Source organism: Mirounga leonina, unplaced genomic scaffold (genome assembly GCF_011800145.1).
Source record: "Mirounga leonina isolate KUSES-001 unplaced genomic scaffold, KU_Mleo_1.0 Mir_447, whole genome shotgun sequence".
Classification (NCBI taxonomy): Eukaryota; Metazoa; Chordata; class Mammalia; order Carnivora; family Phocidae; genus Mirounga; species Mirounga leonina.
Window position 1 is genome coordinate 6,195,304 of NW_023270757.1, and position 23,109 is coordinate 6,218,412.

Genomic DNA, 23,109 nt, shown 5'->3' on the forward strand with positions numbered 1-23,109 from the left:
TAATCTCCATAGCTCATATTTTTGCCTCGGGTCTTAATCCTTGTGAATATCCATTGTGGGCCCATGGTGATTTCCATAATGTGCAAATCTGATTATTATACTCCCCTCCGTATATGTTTCAAAAACTTCCACTCTAGGCTAAGCCTCATCTTTAGCATGGCATCTAATCCAGCCCTTCCTGTTACGGTCCCGACTATTCCTTTCACTGCACACATGGACCTTGCGTTTAGCTTTAGCCTTAGCCATGTTTGTGTCTCTGTCCGTGTCCTAGAATGGCTGTACTTCCTTGACACCTCATCAGTGAGACGTCTCCAGCCCTCCCTTTAGTACAGTGTAAGTAGTAGCACTTAACTGCATTTTTACCACTTTTTACTTGTCTGTTTCCCTTAGCAGATTCTGGACACCTCCAGGTGAGGATTGTAGTCTTCCGTTTGTACATTTAACATCTAAGGCAAATACCTGGCCAGAGACAATATTCAGCAATGTTTAGAATCTATGAGATGGAGGCTTAGACCAGTAGTACGCTAAATAAATTGGAACCTGTGCAGTAATGAGACCATGTCCATCCCTACAGTTTGCCCTAAGCCAGGAAAAGCCTGGTGTTTCATAGAGACAGTCACAGTGGGCCTCTTCTGCCTTGTGGACACACCACACCTCAGACGTGATTATCTGGGGACATTACGAACTCCTAACTTTGTGTGGCATGGTCTGAAGAATTTTGTAGGGATGTATCAGACTGAGAATTGTAGTACTCCCAGTATAATTACTGATACAGAACACCAGTCTCAGATGAATCAAATGTTTCTCCTCACCATCTGATGAATTGTAAAGAAGGCCTTTTTGCTTTTTTTTTGCTTTTGCTTAGTGAGTATACTTTAATGGTGTTAGAGTGTACGTGATCATGAATGAGGGAACAGGTAAGATCTTTCTAGAAGTTGCAAAAAATACGTGACTGATTAAATGGAATGTTTCAGACTCATTTGTAATTTGTGTGTGTGTGATATGGAAATATTGTTACTTTGAAAATGTGGAGACTACTGTATATAGAGCACGGGCTCAAGGTCATTTTTTCTTTATTGATGTGTAATTGATATACAATATATTGTATAACTGTCTATAGTGTCTATATCTACACACACACACACACACACAAAGGGAAGAAAAAGGAAAGAATATATATATCATATATATATAAACATATATATGTCACCATAATCAAGATGATGAGCATTTCCATCAATCTCAGAAGTTTCCTCTGACCACTTTATAATCCATTCCTTTCTCTACCCCCATCCTCAGATGACCTCTGATCTGCTTTATACCACTCTAGATGAGTTTACATTTCTATAATTTTATATAAATGTCTCTTGTATAAATGTGTCCTTTTTTGTCTGGCTTCTTTAATCTAGAATAAAAAATTTGATTTATCCATGTGATTACATTTGTCAATAATTTATTAGTTTTTATTGCTGAGTAGTATTCCATTATATGGATATACCACATGTAGTGTGAGGTAAGGGTTGATATCCTTTTTAAAGGTTGATATCCTTTTTAAAAAAAAATATGGATATCCAGTTAATCCAGTACCATTTAAGAGACATTTTTCCCCCCTCCATTGAGTTGCATAGCTACTTATCAGATAGCAACAATGATACATTTATGTGTCTATTTCTGGTCTATCCCACTGAGATACATGTCTTCTCTTTTGTCAGCATCAAAGTATTTTCTTGATCTGTGTAACTTTATGGTAAGTATTTATAAGTTCTTAAAAGCTATTTTTTAGGTCCTTTGTATTTTCATATAAATAGGACCAGCCTGACAAATTCTACAAAAATAAATAAATCAATAGATTGATAAACAAAAAACCCTGCTAGAACTTTGATTGAGAGTAGTGAGATTTAAAATTAGGTCTTTTTAGGCATACAGCAAAATAATTATCATTAGCTATCTAATATAAAGTACACATTGCTTGCTTAACTTCTGATCCAGTTTCTCCCAGTTCTTCACTAAAATTTCTGTAAGGATACGTAAAACTGTAACTTTTCCCACACTAAAACTGAGACTGAAGGATAACCTTTAGCTAGAGTCTTAGAGGCTTATCTCATAATTGTGTGCACTAAATTTAAAAATGGTCATTTTTCTATCTTAATACAAAAGATAGCAGTGTTAGTTCTTTGAGAAATTGTGGACATTTAAATTTGGTTCTCTCCCACTATCATTCCCCTAGGTTCAGAGATTTTTCTACATTAATTTAAAAGGCTGTAAACCCAGAGAACAACAGGGTTAGGAAATGTGGGATGAAGGGGAAGTAAAGAGAAAGAGTGTGGGAAGACATCTAGCAATCTGCTCTACTTCCTAATGTAAATCCTTAAAAAAATTTTCCACTCTGTGCCAGTCTAACTCCTTCACACCATAGAGAAGACCCTCTGAAACTTGGTCCCATCTGTCCTTCCAGAGCCACACCGTTATAGAAATTGAGGGTTTTCATGTACTTACCTGGTAGGATCTTCCATAGCTAGGTGGTAGGGTGAGAAGAGGCTTATGAGATGAAGGACCAGTAATCAATGGGAATTGGTGAGGAGCTGCACTTACCAACTTTGACTCTCACGATTATTGGTACTATGATATTGCCATTACCCACAAGCATTTATGGAACCCGAAGCACTTTATATGCGCTTTCTTATTTAATCTTCATCTCAAATCTTCGGGTTGAGTATTATTATTATTATTCCCATTTTACAAATGGGAGTGGTGGGGTTGAGTAGAGAGTTTAAGTATTTATTCAAAGTCGTTAATAAAAAAGGAGCAAATCTGGCAATGAACTGAGGTAGAATTTAAAGTGCTTAGCATAGGGTGCCTGGGTGGCTCAGTCAGTTAAGCATCTGCCTTCGGCTCAGGTCCTGATCCCAGGGTCTTGGGATCAAGCCCCACATTAGGCTGCCTGCTCGGCAGAGAGCCTGCTTCTCCCTCTCCCTCTGCCTGCCGCTCCCCCTGCTTGTGCTCTCTCTGTCAAATAAATAAAGTCTTTAAAAAATAAATAAATAAAAAGCTTAGCATAGAACCTTGTTTATAACATAATTAACACTCAATAAATGATAGCCACTATAATATTATTATCATAATCATTATTGTTATTATTTATTTATATTAAAGTTAGGTAATTTACTTAAAGTTTATAGCTAGTAAGTGATAAGACGGGAATTCAGATCCAATTATGTAAATTCTAGAGCCCTCAATCTCAGCCTATATTGAAACCTTTACTTACTGTAGCCAAGGGAAAGCCATATATTTTTCTGAGGACAAACCCCAAATCTCTGTAGACTACCCTCTAAGTAAAAGAAAATCACAAGAGTATGCCCTTGGTAAGAAAATAGTGAAGAACATGGGGAAAGGTACATCGTCAAGAAGAACATATCTTTGAAAATGAAGCACCGAAGAAAACAATCTGTTTAGTTAGAAGAAAGGGATTACATGGAAAAATGAACAGATAAAAGAATAGCTTCGAGGAGAGTGCCATATGAGATAAGCAGAAATAACAAGAAAACTAAAGTTGCTCTCATGTAAAGTCTGAATTTGAAGGAATAAGAAACAGAACTGATATTGTGGAAATAATCCCTTATGTTATAGAGGACAAACTTGAGATATTTGCTCCAAAAGCAGAAGAGAAGAACAGAGAAGTTAAAATGATCAGAAAAAGGTTTATGATGGGAGAATAGAAAATTTAGTATTAATTTAGGTGTTTTTGGTGAGAAATCAGAGCAGTTAGGAGAGCAATAGAATCAAAGACAAATTAAGAAAACTTTAATGAGCTAAAAATGATCTAAATATTTAGATCAGAAGGGCTAACTATATCTAGCCAACAGTAGTAGTATCTAAATATATCCTTTGGAAGTTTTTGTATTTTGTGTATGAAAAAAAGAATCTTGTAATCATCCTGGAGGAAAAACAAAGTTACCTGTACTTTTTTTTTCTTTTGGTCAACATTAAATAACAGAAGACTGGGGGAATTAGAATTATGATGAATTACTTAGAATTATGATGAAACTTCTTTTATGTTTAAGGAGTTTTCTCTGTAGTCAAAGGCAATAGAAATATATTCTTTATTATTTGTAGTCTCAAAAAATAGAGTCTTTTATTTTCTTTGTAAAAGTTTTACTTGAAAACCTATACCAATTAACACAGTGATACACTAAAATAAAATATTTTAGGAAAAAGAAAGTTTTCAGGGCACCTGGGTGGCTCAGTCGTTAAGCGTCTGCCTTTGGCTCAGGTCATGGTCCCAGGGTCCTGGGATCGAGCCCCGCATCGGGCTCCCTGCTCCGCGGGAAGCCTGCTTCTCCCTCTCCCACTCCCCCCGCCTTTTGTTCCCTCTCTCGCTGTCTCTCTCTCTGTCAAATAAATAAATAAAATCTTGAAAAAAAAAAAAAGGAGAAAGAAAGTTCTCAGATCTATACCTATAGATACTAATATAGCTATAGATACAGACTAATAATGAGAATATTAAACAGAATTACACCTGAGTAACTATTATGAATAAGATTACAGACATAAATGCATAAAGAAATGTAATTACATAAAGAAATGTAATTCTTGAATATATATAAACAAGAATTTAGTACTAATGTAAAAAAGTAATTCTTTGAATATATATAAACAAGAATTAATAACAATTATGAGTCCCAAATTATGATTTTTTTAATTGTCATAAAATACAATTTACCCTCTTAATCATTTATAAATGTACAGTTCAATAGTGTTAAGTTTATCTACATTGTTGCACAATTACCAGAACTTTCTCATCTTGCAAAACTGAAACTCTGTACCCAGTGAATAACAACTCACCATTCCCCCTTCTCCCATCCCTTGGCATCCACCATTCTACTTTGTTTCTAAGAGTTTGACTACTTTAGATACCTAATCTAAGTGAAATCATACAGTATTTGTCTTTGCGACTATTTACAGAGCAAATTTTTTTTAAAGGTTTTATTTATTTATTTGACAGAGAGAGTGAGAGAGCACAAGCAGGGGGAACAGTAGAGGGAGAGGGAGAAACAGGCTCCCCACCAAGCAGGGAGCCCGATGTGGGACTCGATCCCAGGACCCTGGAATCATGACCCGAGCTGAAGGCTGACGCTTAGCCATCTGAGCCACCCAGGAGGCCCTACAGATTACATTTTTTTTTTTTAAAGATTTTATTTATTTATTTGACAGAGAGAGACACAGCGAGAGAGGGAACACAAGCAGGGGGAGTGGGAGAGGGAGAAGCAGGCTTCCCGCAGAGTAGGGAGCCCGATGTGGAACTCGATCCCAGGACCCCGGGATCATGACCTGAGCTGAAGGCAGTCGCTTAACTGACTGAGCCACCCAGGCGCCCTACATTTTTAAGGACTGAAAAGAGGAGAAGCCTTGAAGAGGTTGAGTACCTAAGAATGGCAGACTAGTTTTCTTCTTTTTAGAATAACTTGCTGGGTTTTGCTAAACAGTCTGTTACTTGTTTTTATCACTGTTTTTGCTGAGATTTGTTATTAGGAAAGCCTGCTTTTCTTGTTGGTGTCAAGTGCATTTTCAGCATCCATTGATAAGGTTGGTGTCTTTCTGTTTTTTTTTTTTCTCTATCGTATTGATAGATTTTTAACAGTGAACTGCACTCAGTCATGGAATAAAACGCTAATAATGATGTATTGTTCTTTCAATAACATTGTTATATTCAATTCAAATATGTGAATCGAATATATTCAATTTTATTTAGGATCCTTGAAGTTGCATTTATGTGTATGCTTGGTCTTTGGTTGTTTTGTTTGCTTACTTTGGTTGAATGAGGGAGGTTGCAAATTTAGTTATTTAAGTTTTGCTGGTCTAATAAAGGCTCACCAGAGAGCTTTCTTCATAAGGAAATTTGTCATCATTTGCTAAAGCCTGGGAGAGTGTAAAAATCATTGGAATTTAAAGGCTAGGCAAAAGATAAAATCCAGCTGTGCACCCATCTATACTTGGTGCCATTCTAAAGGTGGTTTTTAAAGCACCTTTAAATTCTCTTCTAGGGTTTTCAAATTCTAAAGTGCATAGGAATAACCGGTGGTCTTGTTAAGCTGCAGATTCTGATTTTGAGGGTCTGGGCTTGACCCTGAACTTCTTTGTGCCTAACAAGCTCCCCAGTTATGCCAGTACTATTGGTTGTGGGACCACATTTTGAATAGCAAGATGCTAACCAGTGGTTCCCAGACTTTGCTGCACATTTGAATCACCAGGGGAAATTTTAGAACATCCTCATGTCTAGGACACATCCATACCAATTAAATCAGAATGGCTGAGGGTGGAAGCCAAGTATGGTTGTTTTTCAAGAACCCCAGGTGGTTCCAATGATCAGCAAATTTTGAGAACCACTGCACTAGGGGTAATTGGTCTATTCAGGTTTCCACTTTGCTCAATTTTGGTTACTTTTACTTTAGTAAGTAATTGCCCATTTAAGTTTTCGAAGTTGTGGTCAGTAAGTTGCATGTGTTATTCTCTTGTAATTTTTTTAATGTATTTGGTTTCTGTGGTTATGTTTTCCTTTCTATTCTTGTATATTTTCGCTTTTTCTTTTTTGCCTTAATGAGGTTTGCAAATGATTTTTCTGTTTTGCTAGTCTTCTCAGAAAATCATCTTCCCTTTTATTCTTTTGTTTTAAATACTTCTTTTCCTACTTTATTGATTTCCGCTTTTATCTTTAGTTCCCTTTTTAATTTTTCTTGGATTGTTTTACTGTTCTTTCTCTCTTAATGGTAAAGTAATTTGCCTTTTGTCTTTTTCTTTTCATTGCTTTCTAGATACTTCCATAATTTTTCTTTTGATTTTCTGTTTGATGCATAGCTTATTTTCTTAATTTTCAAGTGGTTCAGAAAATTTGGTCACTTTTATTTTTCACTTTTAGTCTTATTTACCAGAGATGACACAGTAGTAACAGTTTTCTCTTTGGTCAAGGACATGATCAGTTTTTATAAAATTTCTGTGGATGTGCTAACAAAGTATACTTTGTATTTGAATGATATTAAGTTAGTCATTGTCTAATAGTCATGTTCAATTCTAAAAGAGAATGTATTCAAAATTCTCACTACAATTGTATTTTTATAAAGTTTCTTGTATTTTAATAGTTTTTGTTTTATTGCATTTCTGCACAATATTGTTTGGTGCACAAATGGTTTATGATTTATCTTCTTTATTAAATATGCCTTTTATCCATTTGTAATGTTCTTTATCTCATTTACTGCAATTCATCTTAAATTCTCTTAACCACCACTAACTGAACTGCTTACTTTTTATTTGAATTTGCCTGATTTCTCTTTGCACACCATTTTATTTTCAACTTTTAATTCTTGTTATCATTTTGTCTTCAATGTGTTCCTTAAAAATAGCTGAATTTTATTTGCTTCAGTTGATCTAATGTTCTTTATGGGCTATTCAATCCACTTACCTATATTGTAATGGGATATGCTTAATTTTATTTGTTCTATTTACCTTATATTATTTATTTTACATCTTATGTTCTTAGTTTTATTGTTTCATTAAGTTACTATTCACTGTGTTTTGCTTTCTCTTTGTTAATTTGGAAGTTCTACCTTCCCTTTCCCTGCTCTTAAAATGAACTATCTCTCTTTATTATTTTTTGAAAACAATTACAGTTTTCATATTGACTCATAGGTACTATGATTATCGTCTGTATTATAGTGAAGTGTGAGGTGTGGAAAAGTTGCTCAACCTACCTTAGGTGTACATAGTAAGTGGCAGAGCTGATCTTTCAGTGTACTTGAACAGAACTTAATGCCATTTTATTATAATATATTTTAATATAATATTAATTACAGTAAAATATAATTTAATTTTAATTTTACTATACTGTAAAAAAAACTTAGTAAATCATAAAGTATCTCTGCTAATATATTTAAAAATATGAAAGAATTGATGATTTTCTTGGATAATATATAATAAAATTGCCTCAAGACCAGAAAACAAGAGTAGAGCAAATTCATGAAAGACTCAAAGTTTTCTAAGAATCTTCTCTGAAACAGATTATGAGAAGATAGTTTTACCAGTGAGTTTTTCCAGACTTTCACGAACTTTTCATATTTCTTTAAAATAAAAAATGGCTGTCATCCAAACCATTTTATGAAGCATGTATGTAACCCTAGTATGAAAACTTCACAAATGAAACAAAGATCCCCAGAAAAGTATACCAGCTACATAGAGAGAAGTCAGAAGAAACTGTTAACAAACCAATTTAGCAGTAAACTAAAAGAGCTACCTTGTGTGGATAAGCAAAGATAATTTAATCTAAGAATTCAGTAATATATAACAACAATAAATACTGTAAGGAAATTTAAAAAGGATTCCAAAAAAGCATTTAATGGTATTCAATAATCATTCTGATCAGAACACTTTTAAAAATCTGAGAGAACTAGGAATAAATGAACATATAAAATGATAAAAAAATCAATTATTAATTAATAGCCAACATTATCATTAACTGTGAAACTCTAGAAGAAATGTCATTAATATTAGGAAAAATATTCCTGAGAGCACAATTCCCATTTTACATATTTTTGCATGTTTGTTCAAAGAAATAATGCATAAATATCTGAAAAAAATCCAATTTTATTATAATTAAGTAAATGAAAATTATGACATTAATGTAATGATATCTTTTCTCTATCAACTTGCCACAATTAAAACAAGTCCCTGTTATGACTAATATGTAATTGTGGCAGCAGGGTGGTGACATGGACACGCTCATTCTGCCCGAGGGAGAAGAAATTGGCAAAAATCTTTATGGAAAGCAACTTGACAGTTTTTAACCAAGAGTTTTAAAAGCGTTTATGTCCTTTGACCCAGTAATTCCACTTCTGGGAACTCCAGCCTAAGGAAATTATGAGAATTGCTGACAAAGATTTGTGTACGAGGATGTTAATGGCAGTTCTGTTTATAATATTTAAAAAAATGGGAAATAACCTAAAATGCCAAAAAAAAGAGAATGGTCAAATAAAGTACAGCCATGCAGTGTAATATTATACAGACATTAAAATCATGCTGCTGAAAAACTGTTTAATCTAAAGGGAAAAATACAACGTGAATTAGAAAAAAAGCAGGATACAAACTCATTTAAATTTGATCTCCATTTTTAAAAATACATATTTTTATATATTACATATATGCAGGAAAAAGTTTAATGGACTGGAAGGAAACACTAAAAAAACAAATAACATTAATATAGTACTATCAGAGTGTGTTAAAGTCAGAAAATTGCTGTCCTTCTGCTGAATCATTTAAATCACCAAAGGGACATTTCATAGTGAAGGATAAACTTAATTCTAAATTAATACTGGAATGTGAACCTTGGCTATAGGCTGAGGGTCAGTCTCTAACAGAGAATCATTATCTTTGTAATGATTACTCTGTCTATTTCATAATCACTGTTTTCATTCTTAACTGTGGACAGTGCAGATCAGTCAAGAAACTGCAGATAAAGCCATGCCTTACAACACCACTACCAGAAAATCCCCAGTAGGTTAGTGGTGGTATCTGAAGTTATGTGAGGTTTGGCAAAGAGCTAGTATAAAATAATCTTATCTTCTCTCCCTTTGCATCCATAAACAAAAGGATTTAGGCGTCTTTTACACTCTGCGGAAGGAAGTGAACAATTGGAATCCTAAGGCTGGAAAATGCCTGCGAGATACCTAGGGGTCCTGTTCTTTCTCCAAATGAGCAAGCAGTGCAAGAAAACTAACAGGAAAAGGGCCCTGTAAAAAAGTGGAACATTTTGGGCTCCTGGGTGGCTCGGTGGGTTAAGTGTCTGCCTTCAGCTCAGGTCAGGATCCCAGGGTCCTGGGATGGAGCCCAGCACTGGACTCCCTGCTCAGCGGGGAAACCTGCTTCTCCCTCTCCCTCTACCCCTCCTTCCCGCTTGTGCGTGTGTGCAGGCACACTCTTCTCTCTCTCTCTCTCTCAAATAAGTAAATAAAATCTTAAAAAAAAAAAAAAAGTGGAACCTGAGCATTGCAGTGGGCTTTGGAGGTGCTCTTAATTCAGTTTCCTACCCAAAGTGAGAATTCTTAAATCTAATGGGGGGGTCTTTACTGCCTCTGGGAAACCCCCTATCTCTGTAGACACAAGTTTCGTCATCTGTAAAATGGGAATGCTTGCATGACAACCGGTAGGATAATTAGGAGCATTGTGAATTAATGCTTTTGAAGATCTTAGAGCAGTAGCTTGGCCTGTGTTGGCTGTTACCACCTTTGCAAGGTTTCCTATTCCCTTCTAGGACTTTTCTTAAATCTGGTTATTGAGTCAAAAAACAGTTCCTGGAACTATGCAGAAGAAGTCTTATCCAACATCTACATTAACAGTCCTTCTAATACTTGAAGACAGCTTTCATGAATTTAATAACTGCTTTCTGTGGTTTTTTCTTTTTTAATTTCAAGAATAGAACACAGTAGACTATAAAAATGAGCGTTATCAGTTTTCCTTTGGATTTTCTATGTAAATGTTGTTTAACATTCAAATGGAGCTGATTATAATTTGAGATATTAACAGTTAGATATGCCATTGTGTCCCTTTGTTATTGTTTGTAAAGGAGGTTAAACACTATATTAACTTCTGAGTAGTGATTTATTGTTGCTTTTGTTAGAGAAAAATAAAAAAAAGAAGTAAAATAATATAATTTGATAGTGCCTTTGAGAATTTTCAGTTTGCAGAGGTCTTTATTTCCTACTCAATTTTATTTTTTAAAAAGCATTACATGTAGTGTAAATACAGCATCACATAAATGCCGAGTTGTTCTTTGCTTCTTGGCTTAAGCTGTTGTGTAATATTGCTCTGTAACCATTAAGCAGCTGCTCTGCCTCAGAGATGCTCATATTTCCTTTGGTAGATGAAGGGAATTCACTATATGAATGTCTCCAAATCGATTTAAAGTCGTTGGCCTTTGTATCAGCTATTTAGATTCACAGTGGTCTAGGTAACACATGAAAACCATGCTTCTGGAAGGCCCCAGCAGGCTGGAGGTTACAGATGGGGTTGTGTTAATAGTAATAACCTGCATTTTGCTGAGTCTCATCCTCTGTACTTTGACAGGGCTCCTGACACTCTGCATGATTCTCCCCGGTTATTTTGCCAGAGTCCTTATGCATTCTTTCTTATATACTTTCTTGTGTGCTATTAGCTATCCAAGTCCTCTGTCCTCCACTATTTCTTTCCTTTGCCCTCCTCATCTTGGGTAATGCCTGTCCATCGTAAGGCTGTGCTGTGTGCAAAGATGAATGGAGGAGGCAGCCGTCTGCTTCGGGGGCTTCTCCCAGGTTACCCAGTTGCCTGATTCCTCCCAGCCCCCACTGCCATAAGGTCATGGGGGGGGTTGCGTTACCGCTCATCCTAGGGGGCCCTCCTTTCTGTGAAGTCTCACTATGCTCCATGCAGGACTGGAGCCCAGCGGGACCTGTGGGTGTTGCATTTTGTCAAGTGGGTGCCAAAGCAGTTCTGACATAATTGCAGTGCCTTTCATGGTTTCAGCAAAATAACTCTTTCAGGTTTCCTTGTCGATTCAGATTCCTTGGAACTTGAGGTGAGGGATGGAGAAGCACCCTGCTGCATTCCGAACTGCTTTCCCTTTTCTATGAGATAGTCATTGTATCTGCCTGTGTGTGACTGCCTGTCTTCCGCTAGTAGGATTAGCTTGAGGGGGCTCCTCCCACCCGTATGATTTGGCTCCTGACGTCCACACGCCATTCCGTCTTCATGAGTATGATGAAGAAGCGGGTGGAGCCTTGACTACTCACTGGAGTAATAAGGAAATGAACTTCAGATGGTATCTACATATTGAAATGTTATTACGTATGACACATGATTTAATTTATATAAATATATTGAAATGTTCCCTAGTCACTCACTCATCAATTTATTTTACAAATATATTTATTTGAACTCTGACTCTTTAAACACTTCTGGTTTCTTGGTAGTTACTTTGTACTAAATGCCTCAAGTTGTACACTAGTAGGTAACAAAGTCATCTAATCATCATTCTTTCCCCTTCTACCCAAAAGCCTGAATAAACTCCTCAGCAGATGAGTTCCAGGGAATAACAGGAGTCAGTATAGTTATGCTTCAACCTTAAGCCATCTATACCTACATTATTACATAATTACTAAGATGCTTATTTATGACCCTGTTCCAAAAGGTTAAAATTTAAAATTTTGTTCTTTGTAAGCATTGATTTAGTGGTTAGTATATATATAGGCACTGAGTTGGTTGTTAAGGGAGATTCAGGGATGAACAAAACCCAGTCACTCTCCCAAATAAAGGAGCTGATAATCCAATAAGGAACACAAGACTTGAAAACAGATATCCTGGACACTTGAATGTGTAAAGTGATGTAAAGAAGTACTGACCAGGTGCTCTGTGAATTCAGAAGAAAGAGATCATTTCTGGCTGGCGCAGGGATTGAGAGAGGAGGGTAGAGGGGAACGGGTTACAGAGTGGATGGTGGTTGAGCTGGACATTGCAGGATGAGGACAGAGTATGCAGAGAGAGAGAGAGGGGGCCATCTGATCAGATGGAGGGAACTGCATGAGAAAGGTAGGAGGGCAGGCATTTACAGAGTACAATTGGGTGAGGACAAATAATCTTGTCTGATTGGTTAAGTATATGAGCTGCCATCAAGATAAATGAGGTCTTGGGCCCCTGGGTGGCTCAGTCGTTAAGCGTCTGCCTTCAGCTCAGGTCATGATCCCAGGGTCCTGGGATCGAGTCCCACATCGGGCTCCCTGCTCGGTGGGAGGCCTGCTTCTCCTTCTCCCACTCCCCCTGCTTGTGTTCCTGCTCTCGCTATCTCTCTCTCTGTCAAATAAATAAATAAAATCTTTAAAAAAAAAAAAAAGATAAATGAAGTCTTCATATTTAATGTATTTGCCAAGTATAAAATTTTATATTTGCTGTATATAAAGTATAATTTATTATACTTTACAAAAATGTGTATTGCATTTGTTGTTGTTTTATACAATAATAACCTACCATGGTTCAGAAAATTGAAAATATCTTTTCCCCCAACCACACAAAGGGACTTAATGTCCCTTTTTTGTCTTCATGGCTTTAAGTACCTTGTACAGTGTAGGCTACCTAAAAGTTGCTCAATAATCACTGAAACGCATTCAACCTGGTGAAAAATTAAGTTGCTCAAGAAGTAGGAGTTTCTTAAAATACAGGTACATCAAATGGGGACATTTTGTCATTACCCTCTTAAAAATGTCTGGTTTTTTCAGAGTAGGACTTAATATGATACCTAAGTTTTATCACCAGCTGAGATCTCATAACTCCTTCACACTCTTTCTTTTGTTCTGTTTCTAAAGAAGGTAATCGATGGGTATACTAATGTTCAGACATGCATGGCTCCTCAGTTCACAACAGTGAAGCATAGGAGCTCATTGAATGATTTTCTATCTTTTCATGCTATGTACAGTTAAAAAGTAGTGTGGTAGCTTTTGTTCTGGTAAAATTTCTAAATAAAGATTTACACGTAATTTGAGACCGTCCGGAATCCAGTGTGTGTAATTCAATGTATAGGTGACTGGTGACCCCACTGGCCAATCCTAACTCATTGGGAACATTGAATCAGTGCCTACGATGGATTTAATGTTTTTATCTCACTTATCATTCATAATAATTTTATTCTCTCTAGTTTTTATTTCTTTTTTAGAAAAGATTTTATTTATCCATTTGACAGAGAGAGAGAGCACAAGTAGGCAGAGCCGTAGGCAGAGGGAGAAGCCCGACGCGGGGCTCGATCCCAGGACCCTGGGATCACGACCCGAGCCGAAGGCAGCCGCCCAACTGACTGAGCCACCCAGGCGCCCCAATTATCTCTAGTTTTTAAATGAGGAGTCTGAGACACCAGGAGTCTAATAACATGATCAGGATTCCACACTGATAAAGTGTGGTTGGGTGTCAAATTCCAGCTCCTGACTTGAGAGCTAAACCACCTATGACTCACAGTCCTGCCCTGAATCGAATCCCCTGGTTAGCCTCAAAACTTGATGTAACATCTGATCCAGTTGCCGGTTCTAGAGTTTGTTTTCCTGGAAACATTTGCATCCTGAGGGCTTTCGGGCTTTTCTTATTCTCTTCCTGGGAAGCAGAGAGTAACCATATCTCTCCTCCTGGTATTCTGTCCCTCTTTGCCCTCAGCACACCTCCTGCACATCAATGAGAAGCTGGGGACGTGATCGGGTATTTGTGGGAGTGCTCATTTCTAATCCTGGACACAGCTTGACCAGATCCCAGACAGCACAGAACTTACTCAGGCTCCTGAACAGTGGGCCACAGTCACTGTGGACCCTGCACTTGGGTGTCACAGAAGGGTCACGTGGCTTTCCTGGAGGCCTGGGGTTTATCACCGTTTGCTAGAAAAAGTATGCAGTTCTCGAAATGAAGGGAGTCCAAGGAAGTAGTAGCAAGAGTTGGGAGGGCAGTGGAATCATGTGAGGTATAGCAAAGGTGCGTGGAAATAGGTCTATGCAAAGTATTTGCCGTATGTGCAAGTTCTGCTTTTGTGTGATTCATGACCTTGGAACAAGGGTCGGGGAGTGCTGCTAACAGCAGCTCGCTTTTCTTTAATCAGGGAAGGATTTGTGAAAGAACAGTGGTTTCGAGAAATCTTTGAAGTAATTCCAACAAGGTTCTAATTGTGGTTGTGGTTTTCCTTTTTCTTTCTTTCTTTTTTATAAATGGGTGGACTTTAGTCTACCAGGTGCTACCGAGCTGAATGCATTCGGTAAGAACCCCTGAGTCTTCATTCTCTATGCGTGGGCTGTGGCAAATAAAACCATTCCAGTTGCCCTGTACATTTAGCAAGTGGGGGAAAAATTTCCCTAGGAAATTATTTGGCATCTCAACTTCTTACTTTTGTTTAAACAGACCCCGGATTGCGTTCAAAGAGTTTTGCTTTTACTTGTGTTTGTTACAAGCACGCTTGGTTTTTGTTCTAACCTTTGGTTTAAAAACACTTGAACAAATCCTAGCATTTAATCATTTATTTGCTTCCTGCTTGTGCTGATCTTTTTCCTCTTGATATTTATTTTCAGGTTACCTGGAGGATAGTTTTGTAAAATCTGGAGTCTTCAATGTGTCCGAACTTGTGAGGGTATCCAGAAGTAAGTAAATTGTTTTGTTACTATTTAATTTCACAGTATGATTTAAAATATTTTCTACTTTGAACGTTCAACACAGTATTAAGAATAACCACTTACTGGGAACATTTGAGTTTTAAAATTTCCATCTTTTTGATGAAATCATAAGTGGATATATTTTGTCAGATTTTCAAATATATTTGCATTTAGATCATCAAACCTTTGTAGTACAAAAATAATTGGGGGGTTGTTCTGATTGCTGTGTTATTGGTACTCATTTAATTCACTGTTCTTTCTGTGACCATAGATGGTCATTTATATCAAAGGAAGTGTGATTAATTAAATGTGCTCCATGTTGTTATGATAACCCACATAAGTTTCCTGTAGATAAGTGCTTTTTCATTTTACTAACGTTTTGGTGGGGGCTTGGAGATGTACAGGATATACACACTAACATGCAGAGTGTAGAGGGATGCAGAAATTAACTTTGCAGATTGTACTTTGGATATAGATAGAAAGCTATTGTGATCCAAAACAATGTCCAATTGTTTTAACTGGCCACCTCACCTGAGACACCATTCTTGACAGCCCGGATGAAATTTTTCTTGGGTTAAGTTCACCTGGCCAGCTACCTAAGCAAGGGAGTAGTGTATGGACTTAAGTCTTCTACGTATTACTAGTGTGTACAAATATACCTAAGATGTAGCTCTTAAGGCATTCATCATGTTAAAGGAGGTGACTCATTTCTTCTTGTTCTCTTTGATTTAGCTTATTTATGTAATTTTGAAGGCTATATTTTTACCTGACATTTTGTTAGAGAGCGTCGCCGTTTGGAATGATGTTACTCAGATGATGTAGTGGTGTTCGGTCCTTGTTTAAGTTGTGTTTTTCATCTGGGTCAAATTCAGAATACTTGAATGGGAATTATGGTGATCCCAAAAGAACAAAGCAAGTTACTGAGGGTAAGTTTAGGTAGTGAGTTAGAGTTGTGGTCAGTGAAGTAATCCCCCGGCTGGGTGGTGACTGTCTTTCAAACCAGACTTTCTTAAAGAGTTCCTCTTTCTAGAGTGGCCAGTGCAAATAGCTTGTATCTCAGGGAGTTGTATACATGAACATTTAAGACCTTCAGTAACTTATCCTTTCTGTTGTATTCCGCGGTAGATAAATACATGCCCCCAAAGACTTCTGTCACGGATCTGTTTACTTAGGGCAGTGCAGGAGACCAAAACCTAATATCCTATATCCCAGCAACTCTAGGGTTCATGTTTGCTGAATAGGAGGATTCTGATGGTCTTCTCCATTCTGCCATGAGCCTTGCATGTTTTTCCCAATCAATAACGTGGTATGGAAGGCCTCTGACATTTGAAAGTTTTGTGTTTATTTTTAATTTGGAAAGGAACGTGCCTGACTTACTCAGTGCCACTTTCTGGCATCATGTAAGGAAGGGGGAATTTGAAAGTGTGGGGCGGTGTTGTGTGTGTGGGGGGGATGTTTTCCCTACACTGTTCTGCTACAGTTACGAGACATTATAACATTATTTGTTTAAATTTGTCTTTTCTTAAATTTCATGCTATATTTCCTCCTTCTCATGAGAAGGACCAAAGAGGCATCTTTTAGACAATATTATCAGTTCCTCATTATAGGTGACATCATGCTAGATGCTATAGAAGGACAGCCACATAGAACTTTTAAAAGCCCAGAGTGATATTTTGAAAAATCTGAATTTACACATAAATAAAGATTTAAAAGACAGCTTTCCAGAACAGTTCAAAATTGAGGTAGGTTTAATATACTTCACTCATTCTTTTTAAACTGATACCATCCTCTCTTAGAGGTCTTTAAGTTATGTTACAACACACGTTACTGATCTGTAATTAGTATATTATCTATATTCATTCATTAATTTATTCAGCAAACATTTATTTTCTACTCTGTATGTAAATAGGTGTCTCTGAAATGCTTGAGAAGTTATTCTCCTAAGTGTTTTAATATATCCACATCATAATCTTATTTACACAATTGAACTTCGTTGTTTATGAAATACGGGTTTGCTAAGTAAGCAGAAACTTCAGCGCGACCCTTACACTGTATATCACAAGTTCTGACTTCTTGAGGGTTTACAGTATGTTAATGGTTTCTGGCCTCCAGGGTTTGACTATCGTATGACCTGCTAATGTGTCTGTTGACTTTAGCTAATGAAGCTCCTCAGTTTTAGGATAGTGATCTTTCTGTTGAATGATATTATCTCCATCTTGAAAGTTGATTTAGGATCAGCTTTTGGAGTGAGAAGAACAGTAAGAGAGATTAAGGGTTGGCTTCTAACCCTTAGAATCTGAGGTTCTTTGGAGCTTCATTTCTAAGAGGATATTGGCAGCCTCTTAAACATGATTTGCAGCTTTCAGACTTTGCAGCTCTCCAGGAGAGGTGCTAACGCTGATCTTTGCATCTGATGTAAGTTCTTCCAGAGGCTTTTAAACAGGAATATCAGCCTCAGACTTGCCATGCTCACAGACTCTCTTTATTATTAAATACATTTAGTGAGTGCTGCTTTAGAATTTGCCCAGGTTTATTATTAATCTACTCCTCTTCTTGTAAGCTCCCCTTTAATGTCCGAAGGCACATTACATTTTTGCAATGGTCATGTATAAATCTGTGGATAAATTATTTTGATTGCTGTCCTGATACTCTGTAATAATCCTTCTTCAAGAGGATTTAGAAAAACAAAATTTCCAAAGATTTTTTTTTTTATTATTTTACTATAAATTTCTTCTAGTATGTTTATGGCCAAGCAATCTGTGTTGACTCCTAAGCCATATGTATGAAAGAGAAACTACAGATCCGTTGCTTAAATGTTGCATGAGCTTCATAAATTTTAAGTACTTTACATAAGTTATAACCTGTAAGTTTCCTGTTAGTAATTCAGTTCTTTGAATTGTATCCATTACTGTTGCAGAAGGTTGGACAGATTACTGGCTTTCCCTGAGTCCCTCAAATGCCTCCTTCTAGCACATACCCTGCTTTCCAATGTCACATAGAACATGGTTCTAATAATAAACTTGAAAGCATGTGGTTACTGTGGGATTTCTTACCTTGCTTTTTTTTTTAAACCTCCGGTGTACCTCAAGCCACAACAAACAGTTACATTTTAGCTGCCCAAAGAATTCAAGCCATTTGGCATAGTTACCCATTGAATACAAATATTTTCTGTGTTATTAAAATGAAGTTAAAATACATTATATAAAAAGAATAATTTAATAGAAGGCATAAACTCCAGAAGTTTGGAGCTGAGACTAATCTTGTATATAATGATTTAATTTTTAATAGGGGAAGAGAGAGATTCATCGTATATTCTTTGATTACTTCTCTGCAATAACACATGTGCTTCCTAGTCGTACTTTCTTAAAAATATTATAAGTAAATCTTGACCGACCTGCTATTGACATACAATTCAGCTGACAGCGAACACATGTAGTGAACACATCAAAATTCTGGGGAAGAAAAATTCCCTGAAAATCTGCAGTCCTTTTGGAATCGTGTATTCAGTTTGAAGCAGTTGGAAGAGAGGAAGGTTAAGCAGACTATATGTTCTTAGAGGGAATCACGAGGGCTCTAGAGTTTTGTTGCCATAGCCCCAGGACACACTTTCGCTCATTAGAGCTTTTGGAGACCTGATAAAAAAAGGTAAAGAAAGACACTATTCTTGAGCACTGTCCTTTGACACCAACCTGCCTGGTCTCTCCTTGCATATTATCTCTGCCCGAGATGTTGCTCTTGTAGAAACCCCTGTTGAGAATGACCTCCCCTTAAGACCTTACTCATTCTCCAAAGTCCAGTGCAAGCTCTGGGTTCTCCAGAGGGTTCCTGGATCATTCAAGCCTGTATTGGGTTCTTCTTCCCATGAAATCCCATAGCATTTATTGGTGCTGTCATTCACTTGGACTGTTTCATTATAACCAGCATTATGCCGGTATTTCTATTTTTTCAGGAGTGTTTTGTTTACCCAGCTTGTTACCCAATCTGTTTTGTTAAGGACAGGAACTATCTTAGACTATTTCGTATCCCTTGCAGCACCTGCCAGTAATGGACACAAACAACTTGTTGAAGGAACAGACTTTCAACAAATAGGTCCATTTATAACTCTTCATCTGCTTTTAGCAGTGGTTTCAGCTGTTCACCCTTTGTTAACCACTCCAGGCTGCCAGGGAAGAGGTGTGGGGAAGAAATCAAGGAGAGAGGGCTCTCACGTTTGGTGAATAACTATTATGCACTAGGCACGATGCTGGGCTTTTATCACTCCTTATCCCATTTCATCTTCAAAATAATCATATGGGGTAGGTGACTGGTATTCTCATTTTGTAGCTTGGGAAACTGAGGCACATAGCTCAGAAGTGGCAGAGAGAGTTCAAACTAAATGGCTACCTCCCAGGACTCTACCCCTTCTAATACAACATGCTGCCTCACGGGTCTATTCAAGATGTCTAGAAATAATTTTTTTTAATTTGAATAGATGTAAACCATCATACAAAAACCAATACTTACATACAAGAATCTCAGTTCATACTATATCAGCAGAGTCAAAAAGATTTCTTGATTCACAAAATAATACTTTAAAGTATAAAACTCCATGAGTACATTTTATTTATTTTTATTTGTTAATAAATAATTTATTTTTAATTTTTTTCATGAATACATTATGAATGTTATAAAGTTGGGCATACAAACTTTTTTTTTTTAAACCAACTATTGAGTAAAACCACACTTAACTATTCATATATGAACTTGAATATGTATTTTGGGGAAAAAAAGCTTGGCTCTTCACATTTGTCAACTTTACCTGTGTACCTGTCCTAATATAAGAATTCGTTATACCGGGGTGCCTGGGTGGCTCAGTCGTTAAGCGTCTGCCTTCGGCTCAGGTCATAATTCCAGGTCCTGGGATCGAGCCCCGCATCAGGCTCCCTGCTCAGCGGGAAGCCTGCTTCTCCCTCTCCCACTCCCCCTGCTTGTGTTCCCTCTCTCGCTGTGTCTCTCTCTGTCAAATAAATAAATAAAATCTTTAAAAAAAAAAAAAAAGAATTCGTTATACCAAGTAATTATTCATATGATTTCTAATGCATTTTACCATGTTAATATTTGAATTTCATTAACTCAACAGCGATTTGGTTTTTGAGAACCAACTTAGAGGGCACCTGGGTGGCTCAGTCGGTTAAGTATCTATCTTTGGCTCAGGTCATGATCCCAGGGTCCTGGGATTGAGCCCTTCTTTGGGTCCCTGCTCGGGGTGGGGGTGGGGGGGTCCTGCTTCTCCCTCTCCCCATCCCTGCTCATGCTCTCTCTCTCTCAAATAAATAAAACCTTAAAAAAAAAAAAAGAACCAACTTAATACAAAGCACCTTGTTTGGTGCTGAGCAATAGGAAACATGTCGTTTCCTCTGACGCATCTATAGACTAGTGTGGTGACAGATGTAGTGAAAACTAATACAAAGGAGTGAGTGAAGAAGGTTGGAGAGTGGGAATAGGGGAAGTGGTAACCAGTGATTATAGTCTGAGTGCCTCAAGTTTCCAGACTTGAACGCTGGCGTCCTGAGGAGGTCTCCAAGTCATACCCTGGTGGACGGTTGGTATTAGAGTCTCAGGGTAAAGAGAGTTTGCCCGGAGGTGTGGAACGTATTAGATTATTACATTGAAATAGAGATGACCAGTGTAAAAGTCATTCCTGATGTTTCTTTCTGTTTTATTCCTCAGCGCCCATAACCCAGGGAACTGGAGTCAACTTCCCAATTGGAGAAATCCCGAGCCAACCATACTATCATGACATGAACTCGGGGGTCAATCTTCAGAGGTCACTGTCTTCTCCACCAAGCAGGTAACTGAAAGAGGAGTTGCACTTGTTCTCAGTCTATATGCAGCTGGGTAGATAGGTAGATACGCAGATAGGTAGGTAGATAAAGAGATCGGGGAAACAAAGCCAAGAGTTCAAGACTTTTTGCTGATTCTACATGAATTTTTACTCTTACCTGGTTAAATTTATTTTGATATTTGAAAATTAAATGGAATTGTTCAAAACATTAGAAACATCTTTTGGGTGGGACAAGGGAATTATATTCCCTTCATATAAAAATATGAATATGATTTTATTCTTTTCTATGAAATATTAGAATTCTACAAGTTCACTAAATCTTTTAGTGACTTAAAAGCATTGTTGTCATGGCAGAGAGCCCTTGTCTGTAGATTGATCCATCCTGGTAACTTCTACCCTAATATCACATCCAAGCTGGGTATAGTAAAACGTGAAAAATAAAATGTGTCATCTACTTAACCTTAAAGGAAAGGTCTTATTCTAGGCCACACTTTGCTAATGTCTTCAGTGAGTCGGTATTTTTTTTAGTAATTTAGTTGATTCTTAGTCACCAATGAAAGTATTACTTGCTCTGAGATTTGGTTTGACCAGCCTTTGAGGGGCAAGAGCTACAGCGAGGCTACTGTACTTTTTAGTTCCCTGTTAACATTCTCACTTTTCTCTCTTGACTTTCTGATTGTAACTTTGAATCCCACAGAAGTTTAAAAAGAGGTTTCCTATTTAAATGAGGGATAAATAGCTTGGAAAGTTGTTTGCGCAGGATTTAGTGATGATATGTTCCACTGTTATTGGATGCCAGAAGAGGACTGAGTTACTGAGAACTAAGATGAATAAATATTATAGCTTTATTGGGTTTTTTTTAAGCTGGATCTTCAGTATATGAAGATCCATCTCATTTTCAGAGCATTACATATACCCATGGTCAAATGTAAGAGCATACATGAATTGCAGAGCAAAACATTTCATTTTATAATATTCATTTTTTTAAGAATAAAAGAATATTGGGTAATTATTTTCCTATGCTCTTCTCAATAATGAAAGTCAATTGCATTTGAATTAATTACGGGGCTGTGCACTTTTTATGTTTATTAACTAAGTTCAATTTTATATCATTTATGGTCAAACTGTGTCTTCATATTGTTAGGTTACATAGCAAAGTAATTTGGTTTATTGTCACTCAGATTGTCTATGACATGGTTGGGTCTTAAAAATGCTTTAGTTTTTCTAAATTTGAAATATGAATAGTACGTTTCTATTTGGTCTGATGGATCAGTATGTTGTCAACACAGATATTTCTTCAGAGTCATTTGGTTTCAGATGTTATGCCATTCAGAAGGTTTCAAAAACATTTCTCTATTATTTCCTTATTAAAAACTTTTCTCTCTCACTTTAAGTCTTCTGTACATATTTACTACTGATTCACAGCTGAGAGAATTAGATTAAAGGAGAGTTTAAAAAACCATGCATTCTAACTTTGGATACCATAGGAATAAATTAAAGGACTATTATTTACTCCCATTGTGGTGTCGCATGGATAAAAACTGCTATCTTCTACATCATGTTAATACTCTGGGAGTTGTGAGTCAAATATTAATCACAAGTACCTCTGTGAATACGTACCCATGCTTCTAGGATTCCAGATGTACACAGGCTTCTAGGATTTGGAAACAGTACAGCAAAAAAAAAACACGGTCTTGGAAGTCAGAAGTCCTTACTTTGTGGCAGACTACTTCCACTAACATGCCCTGGGAATTCACTGAATTTCTCCGAATTTGTGTCCCCATTTGTGAGAAAAGGGAGGACTGATTTACGGGTAGGACTTAGAAAGTCAGTTCCAACTCTGAAATCCTATGACATGTTTATTATCACTACACAAAATTAATTCAGAAGATATCTCTCTTTGGTTTTTACCTGTGGTTCTTTTTTTTTTAATTTAAAGAAAAAAATCCATTTTCATAGTCATAATTGACCGTTTAATAGGGTATTGATGGGAATATATGTAGGAGTATATCATGCAAGATGTCCTATGCCATGACATAGCTTTTAATTTTTATTTATTTATTTATTTATTTATTTATTTATTTATTTATTTATTTATTT

General features: G+C 36.8%; 1 protein-coding gene across 5 annotated transcripts in view; it reads left to right on the plus strand.

Annotated features, from left to right (window-relative positions):
* NFIB (nuclear factor I B) overlaps positions 1–23,109 on the plus strand; it is a 235,200-nt gene that overhangs the window by 147,835 nt on the left and 64,256 nt on the right. For all 5 annotated transcript variants that reach the window (XM_034987974.1, XM_034987976.1, XM_034987975.1 and 2 more), the window contains exons 4-5: positions 15,105–15,173; positions 20,895–21,015. In XM_034987974.1, coding sequence (XP_034843865.1) covers positions 15,105–15,173; positions 20,895–21,015 — 190 coding nt within the window. The remainder of the gene's footprint in view (positions 1–15,104; positions 15,174–20,894; positions 21,016–23,109) is intronic.